Raw genomic sequence first — 20,334 nt, 5'->3', positions numbered from 1 at the left:
GCTTATCTCAATTTTAAATTTCAAAAATCACGTGACTGAATGATGTGCGGCTCCTTGGGACTTCATAAACTCTGCCTGAAATAATTTTCAAAAAGAGAAAACCAGTCGTTTGATACTGCCTCCGAAAGCGTTTGTCTACCGAAGGAGAGAACATCATGGTGAAAGATAGTAAAATCAAGCGTAAGGGTGCTGGTATTGCATCTGCTGCTAAGAGGTTTGAAACTGCGCTGCGTCAAGTCGAAGATGCTGCTGGAACTGAGAGCGATTCAGCGGATAGCTTTCTAGATGATGAAGATGGCAATGATGCGAGCAACTCGGAAGGCGAGGAAAGTGTTGATGACTTTGGATTTATAAAGTCCAAAAATGAGACAGCTAGAGATGGCGAAAGAAAGGACCAACTAGTAGAGGATGAAGACGACGATGTCGGGAACTATAATGGGCTTAATCACGACAGCGATAAACGAGACAAAGATGAAATTGAGCCAGAATCCGATTCAGACAAGTTTCAGGTTCCCGAAGGCTATGACTCTGATTCTGATATCGATAATCAAGACCTGACGAATCTTAAAGAGGCGCTCGTAACAGCTAAAGAGCGTGCAATAACCGAAGCCGCTGACCGGGATCGCAAAATCAAAAAACGGAAATTATACGGCGATTGGGCGGAAAATGCACCGCCGCCATTAAGCGACGACGACAGCGAAGGTGAGGACTCTGCTCAAACAAAGAAAAAGGTTACTCTAGACGATATTCGAACGCATACTTCATCGGCATTCGGTACACGCGCGCTAGCAAGACTAGACGAGCTTGAAAAACGATCTAAAGGAAAATCAGAAGTTGTCAAAGCTCGTCTAGGACGCCGGATCGAGCAACGAGTTGACAGATCTGCCGCATATGAAATCGCAAAAGAGGAAATTAGCAAATGGGACGAGACAGTCCAGCAAAACAGACGCGCAGAGCATCTTGAATTCCCACTCCAGCAAAATCGATCGGCGGCAGATGATCTCACGATGGGCCTCAACGATGAAGGAGAATTAGATAGCGAGCAATTAGTACATCAGCTCCAAGACAGAAAAGTGAGTTTAGAAGAAGTACGAGCGCGACGTAACGAGCTACGAAAAATGCGAGAACAGATGTTCAGAGAAGAAATGAAGGCTCGCCGGGTAAAGAAAATCAAGAGTAAGACATATCGGAAGATTCACAAGCGGGAACGAGAACGTGAGGCACAGGTTACTGCTCAATTAGAAGGCGAGGATTTGGAAGATGATGAAGATGAGTATGATAAGCTTGTAGCCCGGGCTCGCGAGCGTATGCAGTTAAAACACAAAAATACGAGCAAATGGGCACGCGATATGAAAAAGATGAACTTGAATAAGGATAAAGGAAACAGAGCTGAACTTGAAGAGATGCTACGTCGAGGCGAAGAACTTTCCCAAAAAGTAGAAGGATCGGATAACGAGAGTAGCGGCGATGAACTCCCAAGTGAAGACGAAGAAGAAGAAGAAGTGCCAAATGCGCCAAAGCAGCCAAAAAGTATTATGGATATGAAGTTTATGAAGGATGCAGAAGAACGATTAAAGAGAAGTAACCGTGAAGAGATCAGCGCGATTCATCGAATGCAAGAAGGCCGCGACGCAGAGGACTCCGAAGATGAAGGAGATACTGCACTCCAAATTATCAACCAAGGTCGCCGAAGGTATGGACCAGGAGCCAAAGAATCCCAAGATGAGACAAAAAAGACTCTACAAAAGTCAAATGAGTTGGAAGATGACGAGAGTTCCAACATTCTAAAGAAGAGAGGTCGTAATATTGAAGTTCGGCATGTGTTTGATTCTGAATTTGACTCGGTAAAAGAAAAGAAGAAACAAAGTACATCTGATGCGTCGAATCCCTGGATCCAAGACGTCGATGCAGGCTCAGTCACTAAAGGATCGTCTTTACGAGTTGTCGATAGAGACAGTTCCAAGAGTGAGAAAACCGAAGCAAAATTACGGCGCGCTAAACAAAAAGCCGTTAAAGCGGGCGCTAAATCCTCTTCCGCTGACACTGACGCTGATATTCAGATTAATGTCAACGACATTTTACAAGTTCGAGGCATCCACGATGAAGAACAAAACGTTGATGAAGTGACTGATGCTATGGTTACTATGATTGCCAAGTCGGGTCGCACTGAATTTCAACAAAAGGAGCTGGTGAAACGAGCCTTTGCTGGTGACGACGTTGTTCGTGATTTTGAGGACGAAAAGGCTAGAGTAGTTGAAGACGAAGGAGACAAAGAAGTAGACGTTACTCTTCCTGGATGGGTACGTTTTTCGTTTTGTAGACTCGTTTAGGAATATAATACTGATATTGCACAGGGATCGTGGACCGGATCGGGAACACGGAAGCAAACGAAGCGATTTATTGAAAAAGTGGATGGCATCAAAACAAAAGATCGAAAAGACAACAAACTACAAAATGTCATCATAAACGAAAAGTCAATCAAGAAGAGCGCTAAGTACTTGACAGAGAAAGTTCCGTATCCTTACGAGACTCGCGCACAGTACGAGCGTGCGATGCGTATGCCGATTGGCAAAGAGTGGGCTACGCAGTCCACAATGCAGGATTTGACGAAACCGCGTGTTATTGTTAAGCCTGGTGTTGTTATTGATCCTTTGAGCGCGCCATTCACTTGAGATTAATGAAGAACTGAAGGGTTTATGTTATGCATAATGGTGGAAGTGTATGGATATTTCTGGAGTGTGGTAATTCAATGAATACCAGGATCCTCAAAACGCTCAGAACTGCACTAATCTGTAAAAGATCTTATGCCTTAATGCGGTTAATTGTCGTATGCTTAAGCTTCAGCCGCAGGGTCGTGGAGATCCCTGCGCTGAGGGTTATAAAAGTAGTAACTTCTCCGGCTCCTTCGGCATCCTTCAAAATAACCATCGCGCCAACACTCCATGTACCCCTCAATAGGAAGCAATTGACTTTTCAAAGATTGCTTCTTATATACAAGGATTAGTTGCGATAGCAAGATGGTCGTCCCTGAGTACCATATTCCTCATCCATATCTGATGCCGCACAACTTGCTCGGCGAAGGACCTACCTACGTGCCGACCACAGACGAATTTTTTTTTGTAGATATTCACCGATGTCAAATTGCGTACTTGAAAGTCCCCGATCAGTCGGATACTACGAAGTTGGGTGCAGAAAATGTACCTGATGCTCCAGCAATTGAAGTATTTGCTCCTTCCTCCGCGTCAATTCAAAGAACAACATATGCTGAGTCGCCAATTGGCGTTCTAGCTCTTCTTCCGGAATCACCGCAAAGATTTCTTGTTGGTGCAAAATATGGATTTGCTGTCGCCATGCCGAAAGAGAATTCAAAGCTGGAATATAAGGCTGATGTATACAGCAGCAATCAAGAAAAGCGCGCAATCATGCGTTTTAATGATGGCAACGTGGATCCCGTAGGCAGGTTCCTTGCCGGGTCAATGAAGCAAAGTAATCCTACTGCTGTCGGAAGTCTTTTTAAGTATGATATCGATGGATCATGTGAGGCGCTGTTTGATGAATGCTCGATTCCTAATGGTCTGCAGTGGTCTGCGGATGGTAAGACGATGTTTCATATCGAGTCCTCAAAGCAGACTGTCTTTGCGTACGACTATGATATTGCAACAGGTACTGTCTCTAATAAGAAGCCATTTATTGTCTACGAGAAACCCGGCGACGAATGCGACGGTATGACAATCTCGGAGCAAGGTGATTTATTCATTGCGGTTTGGAGTGGAAGCAGAGTAGAACAACGATGCTCAAAGACTGGCGAATTAAAAGCAAAGTTCATATTTCCAGCAAGTCGAGTAACCTGCCCTACGTTTGGAGGAAAGAATCTTGATGAGATTTATGTGACGACTGCGTCTTTGCATGCGGATAATCTGGAATATGTGTGGACAGAGGAAGACGCGAAAAAGGATCAGGGCGGAGAGATCTTTAAATTCAAAGTCCCTGGTCAGAACGGAATTCCACGAGGGGTTTATAAAGGTGTGGTGTAGATAAGATAGGATTACAAAGCTGAAAGTAATCAACTATGCAAGCGCCCAGTACCAGTGCGCAAATAGTTGCTAAAAAGCAGCGTAAAGAGCTAATCACTCATTTATAATAAACTAGTATTCTCATTGAGAATCATACACCAAAAAAAATTTTCATACATTACAAAAACAAAATTGCCACAAATGTCAACAATGAATCTTAAGCTAGAATTATTTACGTAGACAGACTATGGAAATCATACACCAGTCGCTTCTCGACAGGCTCCTTCAAAGACGGAGACTTGAAGAACAGCCGGACGACGTATTTTCGCTCGGTCATACCTTCATCAACCTCGAGGTCTGCAAATCCAAATACCTGGAATGACTCCCACTCGTAACCATTTGACTTAGAGGTATCGCCTTTGGCATAGGCATAGATCAGCTGGCTGTCGGGCTCCCATCCGTTGGCTAAGAACGGGCTAATGGCGGCCGCTTCATCCAAAGTAATCAACTTCGAGCTAGCGAGGACGGGTCCAAAGACGGAGGAAACGCGAGTGCGAATGGTGCCGTCAAGGATACGAGGTTCCTCTGATTTGGCTCCAGCAGGAAGAAGTTGCTCAACATCAAGGTGAAGTAGTTGGTCGCTACTGGTGAAGAAGTTGAGATTGACGGTGACCGGAGCAAGTTTTATGGCATTTCTGGCGATCCAGGATACCCCTTGAGCTTTGAGCACCTGTGGGGGGATATTAGCCAGTAATAATATCAAACAGCAACGGATTTACTATACCTCGTCAACAGTGGACGAGAGGTCCTTGTTTTGTTTGAAGGTGGCTTTAACACCGGTAGCGGCATCGTTGAAATTCACAGACTTAGGTACAGAGGTAGGAGACATGGTGGAAGGACGCTGGGAGTGAAGAAGAGATGCGTGAGAAGACGAAATGTAAAAGACGTGCAAGACCAGCAAGATATAGTAGCCAGACGGGAGGCAGGTGCAATTCAGCAAGCCATCCAGCAAGGAGAGTAGAGCCGCGCTGTGTGGGGTTTAGTAGGGTCCCCCTCATGCACGTGCTTGGTCGTGAACGTGAATCCAGACAACGAGCCGGCTTGCGCAGTCGCTAAAGCATGTGACAATCTCGAGTGCTTATCAGTTCTTAATGCTTTTCATAACTTTTTTTCATCAGGTCCCATTCTCACGGCAGCAGTGAGCTACGGCTGGTATTGTCTTTGATAAGTAGATGAGAGTCTGAAGCAGCTATGTTAGCTAATAAGATTAGTTTCTGAAGCACCGAGGCTGCAGCAAACAGAAGACGTATTGAACTTAGTCAAACGATATATCGCGATATATCTTACTTGATACAAGGGCCAGCTCTACAAATCACTCTAAAACAATTCTATGCTGTTTGTTAGTGCTATGCAACTCATTTAATTGAGGTTGAAAGAGCTGGAATTCTTACGGCTGCCTCCGTTAACCCTCGGAGCACAATGCCCATTCTTCTCCCGACTAGCAATGATTTAATAGACTTGCCGGATTCACGGCATCTCGCTTCATATATCCACTATTAGTGGCGAAGCGACCCTGCTGCTATATTAAAGCGCACAGCTCAGGCGAGTGACGTCACTCACTAAAACAGAACGCGTGTGCGCGAGCGTTTCTCTTCGGAAAATTGCGGAGCGCGGCGCAAACGGCTGCATAGGAACCAGCAGCAACTCGCAAATCATTTAGAAAAATTAATTGATCTTAAATACTATTTACAAAAAAAAAGAGGAGATTATTTTACAGCTATGAGTAGTATGCAATAGCATATACTACCAGGAACTGGAATAGAGCCACGGACGAGCGAAGAAAATCAAAAGATACAAATCTATTTTACACAAAGCAAAACCAAATTTTGACGACAACACCGTATATGACAACGACCAGCAACAACCAAAATGCAAATTAATGCTTGCCGCTTAATCCCCTCGTAAATTATTCATGAAATAAACAAAGCAGAAATGACATGCTTAAGCGGTCGCGTCCTTGAGGAAGGTAACGAGGTCGTTTCTGTCCTTGGGCTTCTTGAGACCAGCGAAGGCCATCTTGGTACCGGGAATGTACTTCTTTGGGTTCTCGAGGTAATCGAAGAGAGTGTCCTCGGCCCAATGGACACCAGCACGCTTGTTGGCGTCGGTGTAGGTGTAGCCCTCGGCGTTTCCAGACTGACGGCCAAAAACACCGTTGAGGTTGGGTCCGACTTTGTTGGCACCACCTTTCTCGGTCTTTAAAATGACTGTTAGTAAACCTGTGAATTAAGTAAGGTACTGATACTGTCAAGGAAAACATACGGTGTGGCACTGAGCGCAGCGAGTCTTGAAAAGGGTGGCACCCTTGGCAGCGTCACCTGTTTGAACTAAGTCAGCAACAAAGATTTGCGGATTGCCCGAGGATACGGGGATTTAAACACACCTGGAGCGTAAGGCATTGTAGAGTATGAGTGTAATGAAAATGAGAAACTTGGGAGTAGAGTGGAAGCAAAAGAGAAGCTCGACAAACGGACCAGGTCAAGTTTTATATAAGTTTGCTGCTATTTTGTTTTCGAGGCGCTCCGATTGGCCGCCACTGATGCGGTCGGCACAGCCACGCTGCCGCCACGCGAAATCCCCGGAGCCCACTCGGCCAATCACGGATCTTCCCGGAACCGCTTACATCAGTGTGTCGTTTTTTTAGAGGCAGTTGTATGGCCAGCAGCCTCGTATAATATTCTAAATCTTGTCTGAGTCTTGCTTTTGCTGCTACCTGGGTTTATAAAGCTGTACAGAAATCGATTCCACGAGGGAGAATTAATTTTCGACTCCCTCGACTTCCGCCGGAGATTCAATCTGAGCCCTTTCAAGAAACGCTGTTCTTGATTGACCTCGTATGCCACGTTTGAGCACTTAACTTCCAGTGACTAAGAGACGACTAATACGCGCTCATTGAATGAAACGGTCCTCGCTTTGGTATCTGAATACCCGTGTCTATATATATTGATTATAATTCATATTAAATCTGCTTGATTAAGCAGTATATATGCAAATATTATGCATCAGTAATGTAAAACAGCAATTTGAAAGTAGCAAAGATAAATGTAAGCTATTCTTATAAATATTGTATATTTTCGGGGGACTTTTCCTATTTGCAGCTCGATGCAGTAGTCCTGCTTAGCGAATAGTGCTATGCGCCAGCAACTCAATGCTACTAAACGGCACTCCGTCGTCGTCTGTAATCTCGTTTCTTTGTCTGTACATGAAGACCCCCATCAGCGTCAGTTGAATGCTTATGAATTTAATCTCAAATCAAATTGAATAAGCCTTACCGATCCGGAGACAGGACTTTTATTCCGCGTATATGTGTATCCTTGCCTGTCTGGTGATTTTGAAGCACACTCAATCGAACTAGAAATGCTTTTAAAAATCCACTTGATTTTGTGTTAGCAAACGTACAGATTCAAAAAATTGAAACGGTAGTTACTCTTTCCCTGCATGAGCTAGAGATATCTCGGTCCATCCGACTGGCTCTTCTAATGCAAGCGACATGACCTCATGTAAATCATGATATCCTGATCCCGCATACACGGCAATCTTAGATGGCGTATACGATTCGTCACGCTTGTAATCTAAATAAAGCTTGATTTTTGCAATTTCCACGCGCTTGGCAAAATGTATATCGACGTGATGCGGTTGTGGTGCATCTGACTGCCAGTATAAATCGACAGATTCGGACAATAAAGCAGCGACGCCAAACCCGGGTTTCCAAGTCGATAGTGTCCACGTCGCCTGATTCCCAATATCTTTAAGCGGGAACGCAGTATCTTCAGCACTATCAGCAACCGCTGTAGCGCGATTCACCGTCCGACTATTCACGTCCTGTTGCTGTCCATCCTCATCCGCATCTGATCCCATCTCCTCATCTGCATCTGCATATTCCTCTCTGTTTGTACCCTCATTCATAACTGCATCTGCGAATTCTCCTTCCGCTTCATATGCGCTGCGAAATCCTCCCGGCGTCTGCGCGTCGCCGGCATACGACGCCATACTACTTAATCGAATTAATTCTTATCAACAGCAATCAGTAGCAGACAGATTTCCTTCACTATAAAAAATTCCCATAATCCTTTGTTTGATCTGCGATAAGTATTTGGAAATAAAAGGTGAACTACAGACGGATTAGGAGTATTGTTGATTTTGATCTTGATCGTTGCACGCGTCGTGTTTAATTTCCTCGCGTCCAAAACTAAACCCACTACATATTTATCACGTGACTCATTGTATTCAAATATCTCAATAGAATCGATTGACTGTCATCGTCATTTCTCAGTTCATAAAGTTGTATTAATGAGTAACAACCCAAACTCCTGATTAGCTAGAAATATATGTACAAAATAGAATAATAATACCAATGCGTGGTCATGGTAATGAATCAATCAACAGGCATAACTTCGTCTTCATCGTCCTCTACTTCTTCATCATCAATGTCAAATACTAAATATCGCTGCCTATCATCAGCCAAAACAGAAGCTACTCGTCGCCCCTTGCGACCATTTACTGCTAGAGCAATGGGAACAAAATTTTCCTCAAACGTGCGGCTTTCAGCCCACGCTGGCGTCAATTTCGGCGCTGCAGATATTACATCAAAAAGATCGCTTGCAAGTAAATCAGTAGCTATGACTGACTCCTCTGTGAAAATTTCTAAAAATTCAAAAGTTGACAGAGAAGCATATGGATCAGTGGATGCTGGAGTAGATTTTGGATGAAAGAGAAACATGATCTTCTCATCGTCTACAAATGTCATCGACTTTAAGCGTTGGCCCGGCAAATTAACCATCACGGCATTAATAACAGGCATTGCTAATTCGCTCGGATTTTGAGAAATCTGGACTCTGATAAATAGCACTAATTCAAATGTGAGTAAAAATAATCAAACCATAATTATATTAATATAGCGAATTTGAATGCCTACCGTTTTCAGATTCAGGATCAAGTGAAAGTGCCACCAGCATGAATGACATGTCATTTTCTTTAATAATCCGCGACGTTAGCATAATTTTTGTCACATCGCAACTATCCTTAATCCGAAGAGGACTGCCAAACAGTGCATGCTTCTTCATCGCATCTGCAGATTCTTTGAACACAGATCCGCACTGCGTGATCAGTTGTTTGATAATACTTCGCATATCAACCGGATCGCTCGGTTTGAATACCCTGCGACCTGCAGACTCATCAGCTGCCCAAGGAAACTCAGAAACTAAATCTGATTCCGAAAATTCGGGCGATTTCGGAAATACTTTAGACGAGTCTGCAAAATATCGATCCATTGTTGAAACACTCAAATAGTCAGTTATAAAAGTGGCGACATCTGTGGTCTCAATCTTTGTATCAGCTTCTTCGGGGGCAACTTCTGTATTTGACGCTTCATCAAGAAGATACTTTAGCCATCGAATAAAACTACTGTAATAATGAAACTCGCTATTCATTTCCCATAGTACTCTATGAGCGCATACCATGAAGGTCTGAAAGTTCTCAATGATTTGTTGAATAGAAGAACCGTTAAGTCCCAGATGTACTCCTCTTTCGCGCCTTTGATTTATTAGCTGCATAAATCGACTATGAAAATGTCTTTAAATTCGTAACTTACCAGTCCGCCAATCCGCCAATGCGAGATAAAATGACCAAGGCTCTCTCACAAGCTGGAATTAGTGATTCGATAACTAATTTTCGAATATTCTCATACGACGTAGTAGCAGTCTTTTTCCAGGCTCTCAAAGACCTTTCTGATAAACTTTCAGAAATCCATTGCTTTACTGACTCACTTGGCACTCCGAAAAGCAAGGTCTCTAAAAGTTTAGTATCAAATGGCCCATCTTCCGCAGAGTTTAAGATCTGCTCTAGAGAGGAAATAGATGACTTTAAAGGCTTTTTAATGCTATTACTTTCATTGTAGACCGCAATTACAACATCGTTGATGTATTCAAGTAAAGCCTTGATACGCGTTGACGAAAATGAAATGAGAGCAAGATCTGATCCAAATCGACGGATGAAATGAACCCGTAGAGGTACAAGAAGTATACCTCCTGATGCAGTTTTCGCCACAAAACCATGGAACGACATATTTTCGGTCGCCACATGACTTAAAGGTGTTAACTTATTTTATTGTTAGTTATGAAGCACGACCAAACGTAATGCAATTTTACTTACTTCCAGTTTTGGTGGAAAAGGTAGGTCCGCTATTGTGAAGTTACCATAAATGTTGAACAGTAATTTTCCTGACGACTCTCCGCTGACCAGAATATCAATTGGCGTTGGATCATTAGCTTTGAAGCTGCTGTTAATCATACTGTCCATAGCAAACCTAGTAGCATACAGACTCTCCCTGTTATCTCACGTGTAAGTCATCGTCCGAAATAAACTCTTTGAAGCAATTATCTTAATCTTACGGTGCTAGCGATGGAGATATAGTGTTCAATCTGGGTAAAAATGAGGTGACGTCAATATTTATCAAATTCTCGAATGCGGAAGTTGAGCGCGTCTTGATTGCGTCGCAGCTTTCTGATACCCAATTCAAGCAAGCGACTGATGATGTTGTAGTATTTGTGTGCATTAGTCGACCGTTATTTGTATCGTAAATCCTGATTGCGCCATCTGTACAGCCTAAGGCTAGCAGTTTGCCTGCACAAGAAAAGTGTAAACATTATATTGCGTATAACATTGACATATTTGCTCACCATCAGGTTTCCATGTCAGAGCAGCAATTTCAGTATTTCCTCCTTTTAAATTTACCTTCCAAACAAGTTGACCCGTCATGCGATACAGCCAAATTGACTTGGAATCAGGCGAAAACGTCATTAGATCCATAGTCGGACACCAAGTGAACAAATTAGTCTCAGCAGGTATTTGAATTGTTTTCTCATAAAGCAATCTAAACGCTTGAGACCGTTCCCCGCCATCTTCGTCTTCAGCCATGCTTCAAAGTGAAGTAACAAACTAAAATCAGTGTCTCGTCGCGGCTAATAGGTTCGCGTAGTTCGCGTACTTTTTGAAGGCGCGTTGCTACGCTGTCATTGTAAAGACGTATTGTAGTGATAGAATAAGCGTCCTCCCCCTGATGAAGTCCCAATTGGAGTAAACTAACGCATGACTCTGACTGCTCACTAATAACGTCACGACAAATACTGGTCTAGCTTGCAAAAACTGCAAGTCTCTGTCTAAATCGACCTAATTTATGACATACCTTTCTATTAACAATATTGAGATACAGCGTGTCAATTTGCGTCCTCGACAAGTATCATATCGTTATCCATGATCACACCTTAAAACAATGGATCGACCTATGCCTCTCGGGCGAGAACATCGATTGATTTGTCCCGATTGCTTTCTCCACCACAATTGCTTCCCTTTAGAACGTGTTCGCCGCTGGGATGAGCGCAAGATATTTAGCTCTGCCAAGTATCAAAATTTGGCAAATGCATACGGCGCCAGAGCTACGCTTGATGAAGTACGGTGCATTTATAAATGCAACTGGATCCAATGTTGCTGACTTTCTTTTTATTCGCAGGGATTTTTTTCTAAAAGTGACATTCGTCGACAAATTCATTACGTTGTGCGTGCTATTAGTGCATGCAATTCGTTAGAGCAATTGGGAGATCACCGAAGGGCCTTCAAGCATGCTCTCGAAGTGATTTACGCTTACAAATCAGAGCCTTATGTATGTGTTTTTAACTGACTGGGTGCTGCTCTTTATTGAAGTGTATCTAACGCTTATGCTTAGGGATATATTATAGCCGAGATCATATTGCGACAGTGGGGTAGAGACGAAGACGCACTAGAGATGCGAAGCAGATTAGCCAGTTTAGATCCTGAGAATTCTGCATTGAAGAATGTATGCTCTAACTGGAGATTTATTCTCGCTACAGTTTAAAAGTTTCTGACTGGTTGTATTAACAGGAAGAGTTTGTCAACGAGAAATTCGTGCTAAAGGTTCATAATCGACTATTCGAATATCAGCATGCAAAGTACGCAAACAAAGCGGTCTTGACCGCCGCTGGCCGAATGTTCAATTTTTTCCATCTTTCACGATCACTTGCAGCAAAAGCTGTGAGGCGAAATTCTCTGACACTGGAAGATATGTCCGGTGCCGAGCAGGTGATCGACTGCGACCCTATTGCGTTTCTTCCCAGCGAAATTGGTCAACAGATATTAGCCTTTGTTAATTTTCGTCAACGGTATACACTGCAACGAGTGAGCAAGCTGTGGAAAGCAGCTATTGCTAGCTCTTGGGCTCTGTGTACTTCGATTGATTTTCGTGGCTGCAATTGTGTCCCAGGAAGTGCTGTAGTGGAAGCAATCAATCGATCTAAGGGTGCGGTCACAGAGATTTACTTACAGGATATAGTCATCACTGATATCGAGTGGGTTGCGTTTTCTCTATTTCACGATGACTATGAAAGTAGATTTGAAATACTGAAAAATCAAGATGATCAAAGGCCGTCATTCGAGTATGAGTACGACAATCTACAAAACGTAAGGATGATCTCACTAGATTACCCATTTAGCCTGATTCAACCATTTCTTTGCGATTGGTCCGACTCTGGGGCATATTTCAAGCAAATATCGGCACAGCTGGTTGAACTGCATATGAGCGCTATTAATTGTGAAGAATTCCTACAATACTTTGCCCATGGAAATCTGCCAAATTTGCAGATTCTGAAGCTCGTGGCTCCTCATTCTGCAAGAGTCTCAAAACATGTTTCACTAAATGGGCTATTGACAGAACCAGGCAATCCACAGAATCAATTGAGAGTCTTTGAGATTGGTGCACCATTGCCTGATGATGACACAACTGCTCGCGGCATGTTTGACTTTAATAGTGATATTTCACGCTTGAGAATTAGCAGAGCCGGTTTATTTGAATTTTTGGCTGTTGTACCAAACTTGGAAGAGTTTTATTGTAGGATGTCAATTATCATCGACGAGCTGGTTGTAGACCAAGTAGAAGTGGATCACAATCAAAACGACGATCAGAATGGGAATGGCGATGATGATGCTGCAGCTGATATTAACGCACCACTGAATGACAATGGGTTTCTTGGGATTTTGAATAATATGCAGCTGGAAACGACATCCTTTGCTACACTACTACCAAAGTTGGCTATCTTTGACGCTAGCTGGTCGCAGGCTTCATGTTTCACAAACCTTCCTGCTTCATGCAGAGTTATCAATGTCAACTGTTGTTCTGGAGTGTGTGACCACACAAATTTGCGAATTCAAAACGTCATTCCTGCTCTTTCTCAAGCGTCGTATATTGGCTTCGCATGCGTACGTGCCGAAGATTCTGCTGCTCAAATTTTGAATACTCTTGTGGAAAGGTGCGATGCACAAAGTCTTGAGTGTATAAATTTAGGTGGAAACCGACAGATAGACTATGAATCTACTGAGTATGTTTCATTTTTTTCAGGACAGTATCGAATGCTTCCTGATCAGCGAGCAAGAAAAGTTGCCGTCTCCACCTTGCCTGGTGTGTCTTTTTTGGAAGCCTTCGTAGAAGCCTTCTCATCAGTGAGATCTTTAGCAATTGGCTTCAATTCATCGTTAGGCGACACGAATTTACTACAGCTTCGCAAACTTCGTCATTTACAGTTTTTGGATATTTCGAGCAGCAGAGTGACAGTTAAGGGACTGATGTCACTAATATTTGGTGAGGAAGTCGGGAGATTTGTTGGATCCAACATCGCAAACACATATCAAGGAGAGCTGCACCGCGTCATATCAGAAGCAGTAAAGAAAGGCAAGAAACTTGGTAATATCCATATGATCTGGGTTAGAGGATGCACAAAGATTCCCAATAAAGTTGATGTTATTACTCGTCGTTATGGAGTTGCGGTTATTGGTGACAGGCACGTCAGTCGGAAATATAACTATCCACTTTTGGAATTGGATAATGGATATGCTCTTGCGGATGTGCCGGGTTGGTTTGTAAAATGATTTTGATCTGATAAAGTTTCATTGTTTATGTTGCTGCATTTGGCTGGACATATGAATTTTTGGATATTGGATGTGAATATCTCAAATAAACGCTGTTCTTTATTGTAATCAGTGACAGCTCTAAATGATCATCCAGTAAAGTTCAGATTTCAGGGTTAAGCTCGATGACGTGTGCTGATAGCTGACGATGAAGCACAAGCGCCTCGGCGACTGAGATCCAGTCATCACACGGTAGCTATAACTCTGACCACGCCTACTGTTAAATTCTCCCAGCAATCTACCTTCTAATGCTTCTTGATAATTAATAAGCTAGTTCATGTCATTTATTGAGATAAAACTATTGATTATTTTAAACATCCGCGATGTCAGAAATCTCGACCGAGATCACAATCGACGCAGCTCCCTCTAAAGTCCGAGAGATATTTCTCGACTTTGCTTCCCACAAAGACTGGAACCCGTTGCTGACCTCTATCGAGGTCTACAAGGGCGAAACTTCAGCTCCTGCTGGGTCGCAGTTGAAAGTTCAACTGGAAATTCCAGGCAAATCGCCTATGGTGATGTATCCGACAGTATTGGAAAATAGTGAACAGGTGTTGAAATGGAAGGGTAACGTTTTGTTTGATTCTATCTTTGCTGGCGAGCACTATTTTGCTTATTCTCCCAGCGAAGATGGATCAAAGACGAAGTTTGTGCAAGGAGAGAAATTTAGTGGGATTACCAGTCGGCTCTTCATGGCTTTCTTTGCTAAGTCTACAGAAGAAGGGTTTGTTTCCCTGAATGAGGCGCTGAAGAAGAAAGCCGAAAAATCTAATTAGTATTGCAGTGTTTATTGGGCGATTTCTCTTTTTTGGTTATTGACTGTTTCTTTGAAAGAAGAAATAGACTGATCATGGAATGTAAGTAGGTAAGTGCAGCAATCATGCTATTAGCCATTACCATTAGCAATTACTATCTATAATACCCCTCCCCAACTTTTCTCATCTTCCAAGTTTGAAACACAGGATATCGTTTTTGCCTTCTTCGACAGTGTCAGACATCGCTACACGTGTACCCCCAAGTCCCTCTATAAATGCAACAGGAATGTCTCCCATGATTCTCCTAACAACACTTTCAACATGCGTGCCTCGCTTAACTAATGTACAGTCTTTAAATACTCCATCGTCTGAATCTGAGTTCTTAAAATTATGAATGTTGCGAACAGAGAATACAGGGATTAAGTGTAATGCATTTGCGGCGGCCTGTAATGCGCGGATAACTCCCGTGGATCCCCATCTATAAAATAACATATCTCGTAATGTATTTATCCGTCTACTATACAGTTAGCACCGGGAAACGTCAAAACGAAATATATCAAAGAAACTTACTCTTGTAGCCGCTCATCTGTAATTTCTTTCAAATGATATAAATCCTCCGGGTCCTCTGCTTTCGTGATTACATCGCCGCCTCCTTGTTCGTAATGCACGAACCCCTGCTTGACGAGTCTACGTATAAATACTTCTGAGATAGCAGAAGTCAAAACGATCTTTTCAGAGTCGTATTTTTGTGATATGCGATAGATGCATCGATCTGAGTTTGGATGATCTATCTTGTTTAGAGCCTGTAACATGAATAGCATCGACACTTAGTTTTTGTCTATCAAATGATTGCGTAGAAAGTCTTACCAGGATGGTGGGAAATTTCTCATCCACAAAAGCGGATACCATTCTGTGAATGGTCCTGTCGTTCCATATCTCCAGCGGTTCAACAAGTTTGATTCTATCTAAACATCTTTGAACAACAGCAGACGTACTACCATATCCTTTGGCAATGAATCAGAATTATGTCATTATCAGCTCTCAAAAAGCAGACAACATACCACTAAACTGATTTTGCAACGTTGCCACAGAAGTCGATTCTATTCAAAGTCAGATATCTCAAGAGCTCAAATATGTAACAGTGTAATCTCACTTGTTGATGTATGCCGTCGCTTAATAGATCCCCATTTTTCTTTCAAGTTGCCCTCAATCCAGCGTAATATTTCTCCCCTTAACCATTCTACATCTTGTAAAGCATCATACATTCTGCAAGATTTCATTAGCGTCTGTAATTCTAAAATATCATAATCGAGAGCTTCTTACTCGGTGGCTTTTCCTTCAGCATCTGTACTTCCCGACACATCGACGACGTGAATCAAGGCATCGGCATGGCGCAAGTCGTCCAAAAACTTATTCCCCAAGCCGCGGCCTTTAAAGCTCTAAAATCAGTATCTGTTCGAAAAAAGCTTACGGATTCAAAATTTGCATACCTTCGTGAGCTCCAGGGACTAAACCGGCTACATCAAGTAACATAACAGGTACAAACCGCTTTCCATTATGACATGATCCGTAATTTGGTTTACACTGTTTTTGCAAATTAAAACGACCACAAGCACAGTCTATTTGCAGATATCCAGTCGCTTTATTAGGGTCTATCGTCGTAAATGGGAATGCTCCTGTCTTTGCAGTCGCATCAGTCAGACCTAGAAATGTGAAATTTCAATTACTTGACGTTCGCGTGAGTTTTGAGTCAGGTACACTCACTGTTTAACCTAGACGATAGCAAAGATATTAGTGTCCATACTAAGTGAAAATAATACAACATTTATAACATGCATCGTAGATTTCCCGCTCGAAGGCTTTCCGACGAGTCCTATCAGAGGATCGCGACCCATTTTGTCTCAACTTTCGTTATGGATCACAGGCAGTCTAAGAAGACCAAAGAAATGCTAGGAGCTCAAAATTGAAACCCACTTAATCGGAGCCCTGTAGCTTTTAGCACGACTGCTGTCTAAAACTATTATAAAATCAGGCTACTATTCAAATATCGAAATAGTCGGCGTTAAGCGCAATAAATTCGAGTATCGAATCAATAAACTTTAAGTTCCCCTACTTTTCCATTCCAAGTTGGGACAATCACGAGTTTCTATTAACAACTGAGTGCTCGCCATAGAGAATGTTACGATAGATATAAATCAGCAGAACAAGCTTTTTAATTAAAATTTTCGCGTCCAAAATGAATACCGCGAGTGCTCACAGAAGCAGCACAATACATATACAAAATGCGGCCATTGCCTTCCCATGCAAAGTCAAGCCTGCAATCCATTCACTAGCTCGTCGTCCATCTGCAGAGCTGACTACCACAATCCCACTAGCGCCACCAAGTATAGTCGTAGCCGGTGTGGGAATTGTCTCGTAAGGCTCACTAGGTATAGAGGTTGTAGCCGCGGTTTCAATTGGTGGCCCAAGGCCAGTCAGAGACGTAGGAATACCTGACTTATCAAGTGTGCGAATAGATGATATGTCAGAGTTTTGATAGGAGCTCGCAAGACCGACCTTAAAATTTTCAAAATCTAGGACAAAGTATATTGATCTTAGAAAACTCTGTCCAAGAACAGAGTAGTCATCTGTAGGCATGATTCCTAATACACAAATATCCCCAATTCGATAAAATACTTGGGAAGCCTTTATCGCTATTGACAATTTTCCTTCCAATTCAATAATAATCAAATACTGAGACGGAATACCTGCACAATCATATGTATACATGTTATACTCTGCGCTAAAACTGGAATATCCAAATATAGAGGCAAGTGGCAGGAGAATGTCAGCTGGCAACCTTGACTCGACAGCACTAGTGTCTATAACTGAATATACTAATGCATTTTCGAGATCAGTATTAGTGCTATTCTGACCCATGATGACCAGTTCGACAAGAGTCCTTGCCGATCTTACTAAAATTCGCGTAATTGAGATATTGGGATGCACAAACGATCCATCTTCACGGGGATGCATATCAGACACTAGCAATCCGCCGCTAAATTTTCCCAGATCTATACCGCCAAACAAGACAGTCCCCGAAGACGAGTGCACATCATTTAACCATACCGAATAAGAATCTAATTTTGTGATATTATTCATACGTAGTAGGAGTGGTAGATTAGCGTACTGAGCAGATGACTGCTCATTGAAAATCATACCAAGGCCAAGAGCCCCCAATCCGGAAACACTTTGATCAGCAAGTCCAAACTGGAAACTTTCAAAAGTAGCGTTTGCAAAGATAACAGAGTCGACTCCATAAGATCCCGAAGCAGCCAGAGTACCTGGATTATCCCAACTCGGCAAGGAGAAACTCTGTCCTACATCTTGAAATGTTGATGAGAGTGACCAATTGAAGAACGAGCAGTAAGTAGATGATGGTGGACAGCTAGAAGATGAGCCCACAACCCATGTATCGCCCGAGTTTGTATCGATCGGAAGGTATAATGTCTGCTGCGATGATCCTATTGAAATCTCAGCAAGATATACAGCGTGTAAATACTGGTATATGGTGGATGAAACTGTATCGAGATCAGCGGAGTGAGTGAGGGATCCGGCACGTTTGAGATTGAGAGAAACGAGAGGTTCTGATGCCTGACTACCGACTGCGACTAGAAACAAGATCCACAAAGGCAGCGAATTCATTTCAGAAATCCCAAAGTGTGGACATTGATATGCTTAGGAAGGAATGTCTGATGATATACGCTGAAAGAGCATATCAGGCCAAAGGAGCAGAATGCATCAGTGCGCGCGATACCCCTGCAAATACAAGTCTGAGTATCGAAATCGCGACTCAAGCATCTGGAGTAATGACAGAGCTGGTTTATCTATTTATACTAATTGTCGGGCATATCGAAAACAGCAAATAGCTCTGGCATCATGGCATGTATCTGGTAATAAATGTGCGGTCACAGTGAGACAGTTGGGTGTAGGAGTTGTGTGCAGAGCAGCCGCAAGTAATGCTCAGCGCCAGTTCGCTACAATTAATTGGATAGTCTGAAATAGAAATATAGCAACAATTCAAACGGCAATTATGTTATCCTATTTACAAAATCACCGCAGATGAACCCGAGTTAAAAGCTAAGATCAAACCATAAACTAATGATACAAGAAAAATATACAATTAAATAGCTTTAGTATGTCTCAATGACAACCGCACTAGCCCCACCACCACCATTACATATAGCAGCAACTCCAATCTTTCCCTTCTCCTGCTTAAGAATCGAAGTCAGCGTGACGATAACTCGCGCACCACTGCATCCAAGCGGATGGCCTATAGCCACAGCACCACCGTAGACATTGACCTTGTCAGGAGTAAGTCCCAAAATCTTGCTGTTCGCACATCCGACTACTGCAAATGCCTCGTTGAACTCAAAGAAATCGACATCGTCCAACGACAAACCAGCCATCTTGAGCGCCTTGGGAACGGCGAGCGATGGAGAAGTAGTGAACTTCACTGGTGCCTGAGCAGCCTCGCCCCAGGCACGGATCTTTGCAAGAGGCGTGACACCGAGTTCAGCAACCTTGGCGGCCGACATGAGCACAAGAGCCGCGGCACCATCGTTGAGAGGTGACGCGTTAGGTGCTGTGACGGTACCATCCTTCTTGAACACTGTGCGCGCTGAACGAAGTTTATCCTCATTCAAGTTAGCTTGCTCTTCGTCAGCGCTAATCGTCTTGCCAGGCTTGCCACGGAAGCCAGGTAACTCCACCGGTGCGATCTCGGCAGAGAATTTCCCGTCAGCTGTAGCCTTTTGCGCTCGCTTATAACTCTCGACAGCGAAATCATCCTGCATCTGACGAGTAATTTCGTGGGTCTCGGCGCAGACCTCGGCCGCGTCACCCATAAAACTATTGTCGTATGCGTCTTGTAATCCGTCACGCTGTAGCCCATCCACGAGTTGACCAGATCCGTATTTGATTCCATTTCGCACCGAGGCGTAGTGTGGCACATTTGTCATCGACTCGCAGCCTCCCACGACGACAATGTCCGCAGTGCCGATCATAATATCTTGTGCACCAAAGATAAAAGCCTTCATTCCTGATGCACAAACTTTGTTAACAGTGGCAGCGACGACATGCTCGCCTAGACCTCCCTTAAGAGCGACCTGTCGCGCGGGAGCCTGACCGACGTTTGCGCTCATAACGTTTCCGAAATAGAGCGTCTCCACATCTTCAGGCTTCAACTGAGGGATCTTTGCCAAAGCAGCTAGACGCCAAAACAAGATCAATATTAAAAATCTTAGGATCTATTGAAGAAAACTGCGATATAAACATACCTTTGACAGCATGAGCACCAAGGTCCGTCGCGCTCAAGGACGCGAGCGAACCAAGCAGACTGCCTATGGGCGTGCGCGCAACTGACACGATGTAAACGTCACTAGGGCTGGCAACCATTTTTATCTCTGGCAAAAAAGATAGATAAAAAGAATCCAAAGATGATCAGAAAAGATAGATAAATCAGCCTAATCAGATTCCTTTTATTACCAGTCGGC

General features: G+C 43.2%; 11 protein-coding genes across 11 annotated transcripts; 4 read left to right on the top strand and 7 right to left on the bottom strand.

The window, feature by feature from the left end:
- Positions 1–101: 101 nt before the first annotated feature.
- V2V93DRAFT_403824 (small-subunit processome) lies at positions 102–2,817 on the top strand. Its single transcript, XM_066912631.1, has 2 exons — positions 102–2,300; positions 2,355–2,817. The coding sequence occupies exons 1-2, from the start codon at positions 156–158 to the stop codon at positions 2,670–2,672; spliced, it is 2,463 nt and encodes an 820-aa protein (XP_066767497.1). The 5' UTR covers positions 102–155; the 3' UTR covers positions 2,673–2,817.
- Positions 2,818–4,187, top strand: V2V93DRAFT_365702 (uncharacterized protein). Its single transcript, XM_066909134.1, has one exon. The coding sequence runs from the start codon at positions 3,018–3,020 to the stop codon at positions 4,032–4,034; it is 1,017 nt and encodes a 338-aa protein (XP_066767496.1). The 5' UTR covers positions 2,818–3,017; the 3' UTR covers positions 4,035–4,187.
- A 58-nt stretch (positions 4,188–4,245) lies between these two features.
- On the bottom strand, positions 4,246–4,902 carry V2V93DRAFT_378722 (uncharacterized protein; the record flags this gene model as incomplete). Its single annotated transcript, XM_066911974.1, has 2 exons — positions 4,246–4,743; positions 4,798–4,902. 2 exons carry the CDS (start codon positions 4,900–4,902, stop codon positions 4,246–4,248), a joined length of 603 nt encoding a protein of 200 aa, XP_066767495.1.
- Positions 4,903–5,583: 681 nt separating this feature from the next.
- On the bottom strand, positions 5,584–6,543 carry V2V93DRAFT_365697 (cytochrome c-like domain-containing protein). The gene is made up of 3 exons (XM_066909133.1): positions 6,457–6,543; positions 6,336–6,391; positions 5,584–6,269 (listed from the first exon to the last, which is right to left on the bottom strand). Exons 1-3 carry the CDS (start codon positions 6,470–6,472, stop codon positions 6,015–6,017), a joined length of 327 nt encoding a protein of 108 aa, XP_066767494.1. The 5' UTR covers positions 6,473–6,543; the 3' UTR covers positions 5,584–6,014.
- Positions 6,544–7,190: 647 nt separating this feature from the next.
- V2V93DRAFT_321369 (anaphase-promoting complex, subunit 10/DOC domain-containing protein) lies at positions 7,191–7,931 on the bottom strand (the record flags this gene model as incomplete). Its single annotated transcript, XM_066907358.1, has 3 exons — positions 7,191–7,269; positions 7,346–7,447; positions 7,501–7,931. The coding sequence occupies 3 exons, from the start codon at positions 7,929–7,931 to the stop codon at positions 7,191–7,193; spliced, it is 612 nt and encodes a 203-aa protein (XP_066767493.1).
- A 407-nt stretch (positions 7,932–8,338) lies between these two features.
- Positions 8,339–11,026, bottom strand: V2V93DRAFT_365693 (anaphase-promoting complex, cyclosome, subunit 4-domain-containing protein). Its single transcript, XM_066909132.1, has 6 exons — positions 10,751–11,026; positions 10,463–10,694; positions 10,224–10,398; positions 9,664–10,169; positions 8,989–9,605; positions 8,339–8,921 (listed from the first exon to the last, which is right to left on the bottom strand). The coding sequence occupies exons 1-6, from the start codon at positions 10,986–10,988 to the stop codon at positions 8,449–8,451; spliced, it is 2,241 nt and encodes a 746-aa protein (XP_066767492.1). The 5' UTR covers positions 10,989–11,026; the 3' UTR covers positions 8,339–8,448.
- Positions 11,027–11,160: 134 nt separating this feature from the next.
- Positions 11,161–14,135, top strand: V2V93DRAFT_161119 (uncharacterized protein). The gene is made up of 4 exons (XM_066906889.1): positions 11,161–11,520; positions 11,581–11,730; positions 11,807–11,904; positions 11,970–14,135. The coding sequence occupies exons 2-4, from the start codon at positions 11,643–11,645 to the stop codon at positions 14,004–14,006; spliced, it is 2,223 nt and encodes a 740-aa protein (XP_066767491.1). The 5' UTR covers positions 11,161–11,520; positions 11,581–11,642; the 3' UTR covers positions 14,007–14,135.
- A 1-nt stretch (position 14,136) lies between these two features.
- Positions 14,137–14,902, top strand: V2V93DRAFT_160707 (uncharacterized protein). Its single transcript, XM_066906888.1, has one exon. It carries the CDS (start codon positions 14,369–14,371, stop codon positions 14,819–14,821), a length of 453 nt encoding a protein of 150 aa, XP_066767490.1. The 5' UTR covers positions 14,137–14,368; the 3' UTR covers positions 14,822–14,902.
- Positions 14,903–14,983: 81 nt separating this feature from the next.
- Positions 14,984–16,695, bottom strand: V2V93DRAFT_378716 (P-loop containing nucleoside triphosphate hydrolase protein; the record flags this gene model as incomplete). Its single annotated transcript, XM_066911973.1, has 9 exons — positions 14,984–15,314; positions 15,371–15,603; positions 15,668–15,804; positions 15,862–15,900; positions 15,954–16,066; positions 16,124–16,229; positions 16,291–16,503; positions 16,565–16,572; positions 16,637–16,695. The coding sequence occupies 9 exons, from the start codon at positions 16,693–16,695 to the stop codon at positions 14,984–14,986; spliced, it is 1,239 nt and encodes a 412-aa protein (XP_066767489.1).
- Positions 16,696–17,053: 358 nt separating this feature from the next.
- Positions 17,054–18,849, bottom strand: V2V93DRAFT_343722 (aspartic peptidase domain-containing protein; the record flags this gene model as incomplete). The annotated part of the gene is made up of 1 exon (XM_066907852.1): positions 17,054–18,849. Exon 1 carries the CDS (start codon positions 18,482–18,484, stop codon positions 17,054–17,056), a length of 1,431 nt encoding a protein of 476 aa, XP_066767488.1. The 5' UTR covers positions 18,485–18,849.
- Positions 18,850–18,972: 123 nt separating this feature from the next.
- Positions 18,973–20,236, bottom strand: V2V93DRAFT_321101 (Thiolase, N-terminal domain-containing protein; the record flags this gene model as incomplete). The annotated part of the gene is made up of 2 exons (XM_066907348.1): positions 18,973–20,048; positions 20,119–20,236. 2 exons carry the CDS (start codon positions 20,234–20,236, stop codon positions 18,973–18,975), a joined length of 1,194 nt encoding a protein of 397 aa, XP_066767487.1.
- Positions 20,237–20,334: the final 98 nt, after the last annotated feature.

The sequence above is a fragment of the Kockiozyma suomiensis genome, assembly GCF_038497685.1.
Source record: "Kockiozyma suomiensis strain NRRL Y-17356 unplaced genomic scaffold V2V93scaffold_3, whole genome shotgun sequence".
Lineage (NCBI taxonomy): Eukaryota > Fungi > Ascomycota > Lipomycetes > Lipomycetales > Lipomycetaceae > Kockiozyma > Kockiozyma suomiensis.
Note: the sequence above shows the minus strand (reverse complement) of the source record. Positions and strands in the feature narration are given on the sequence as shown.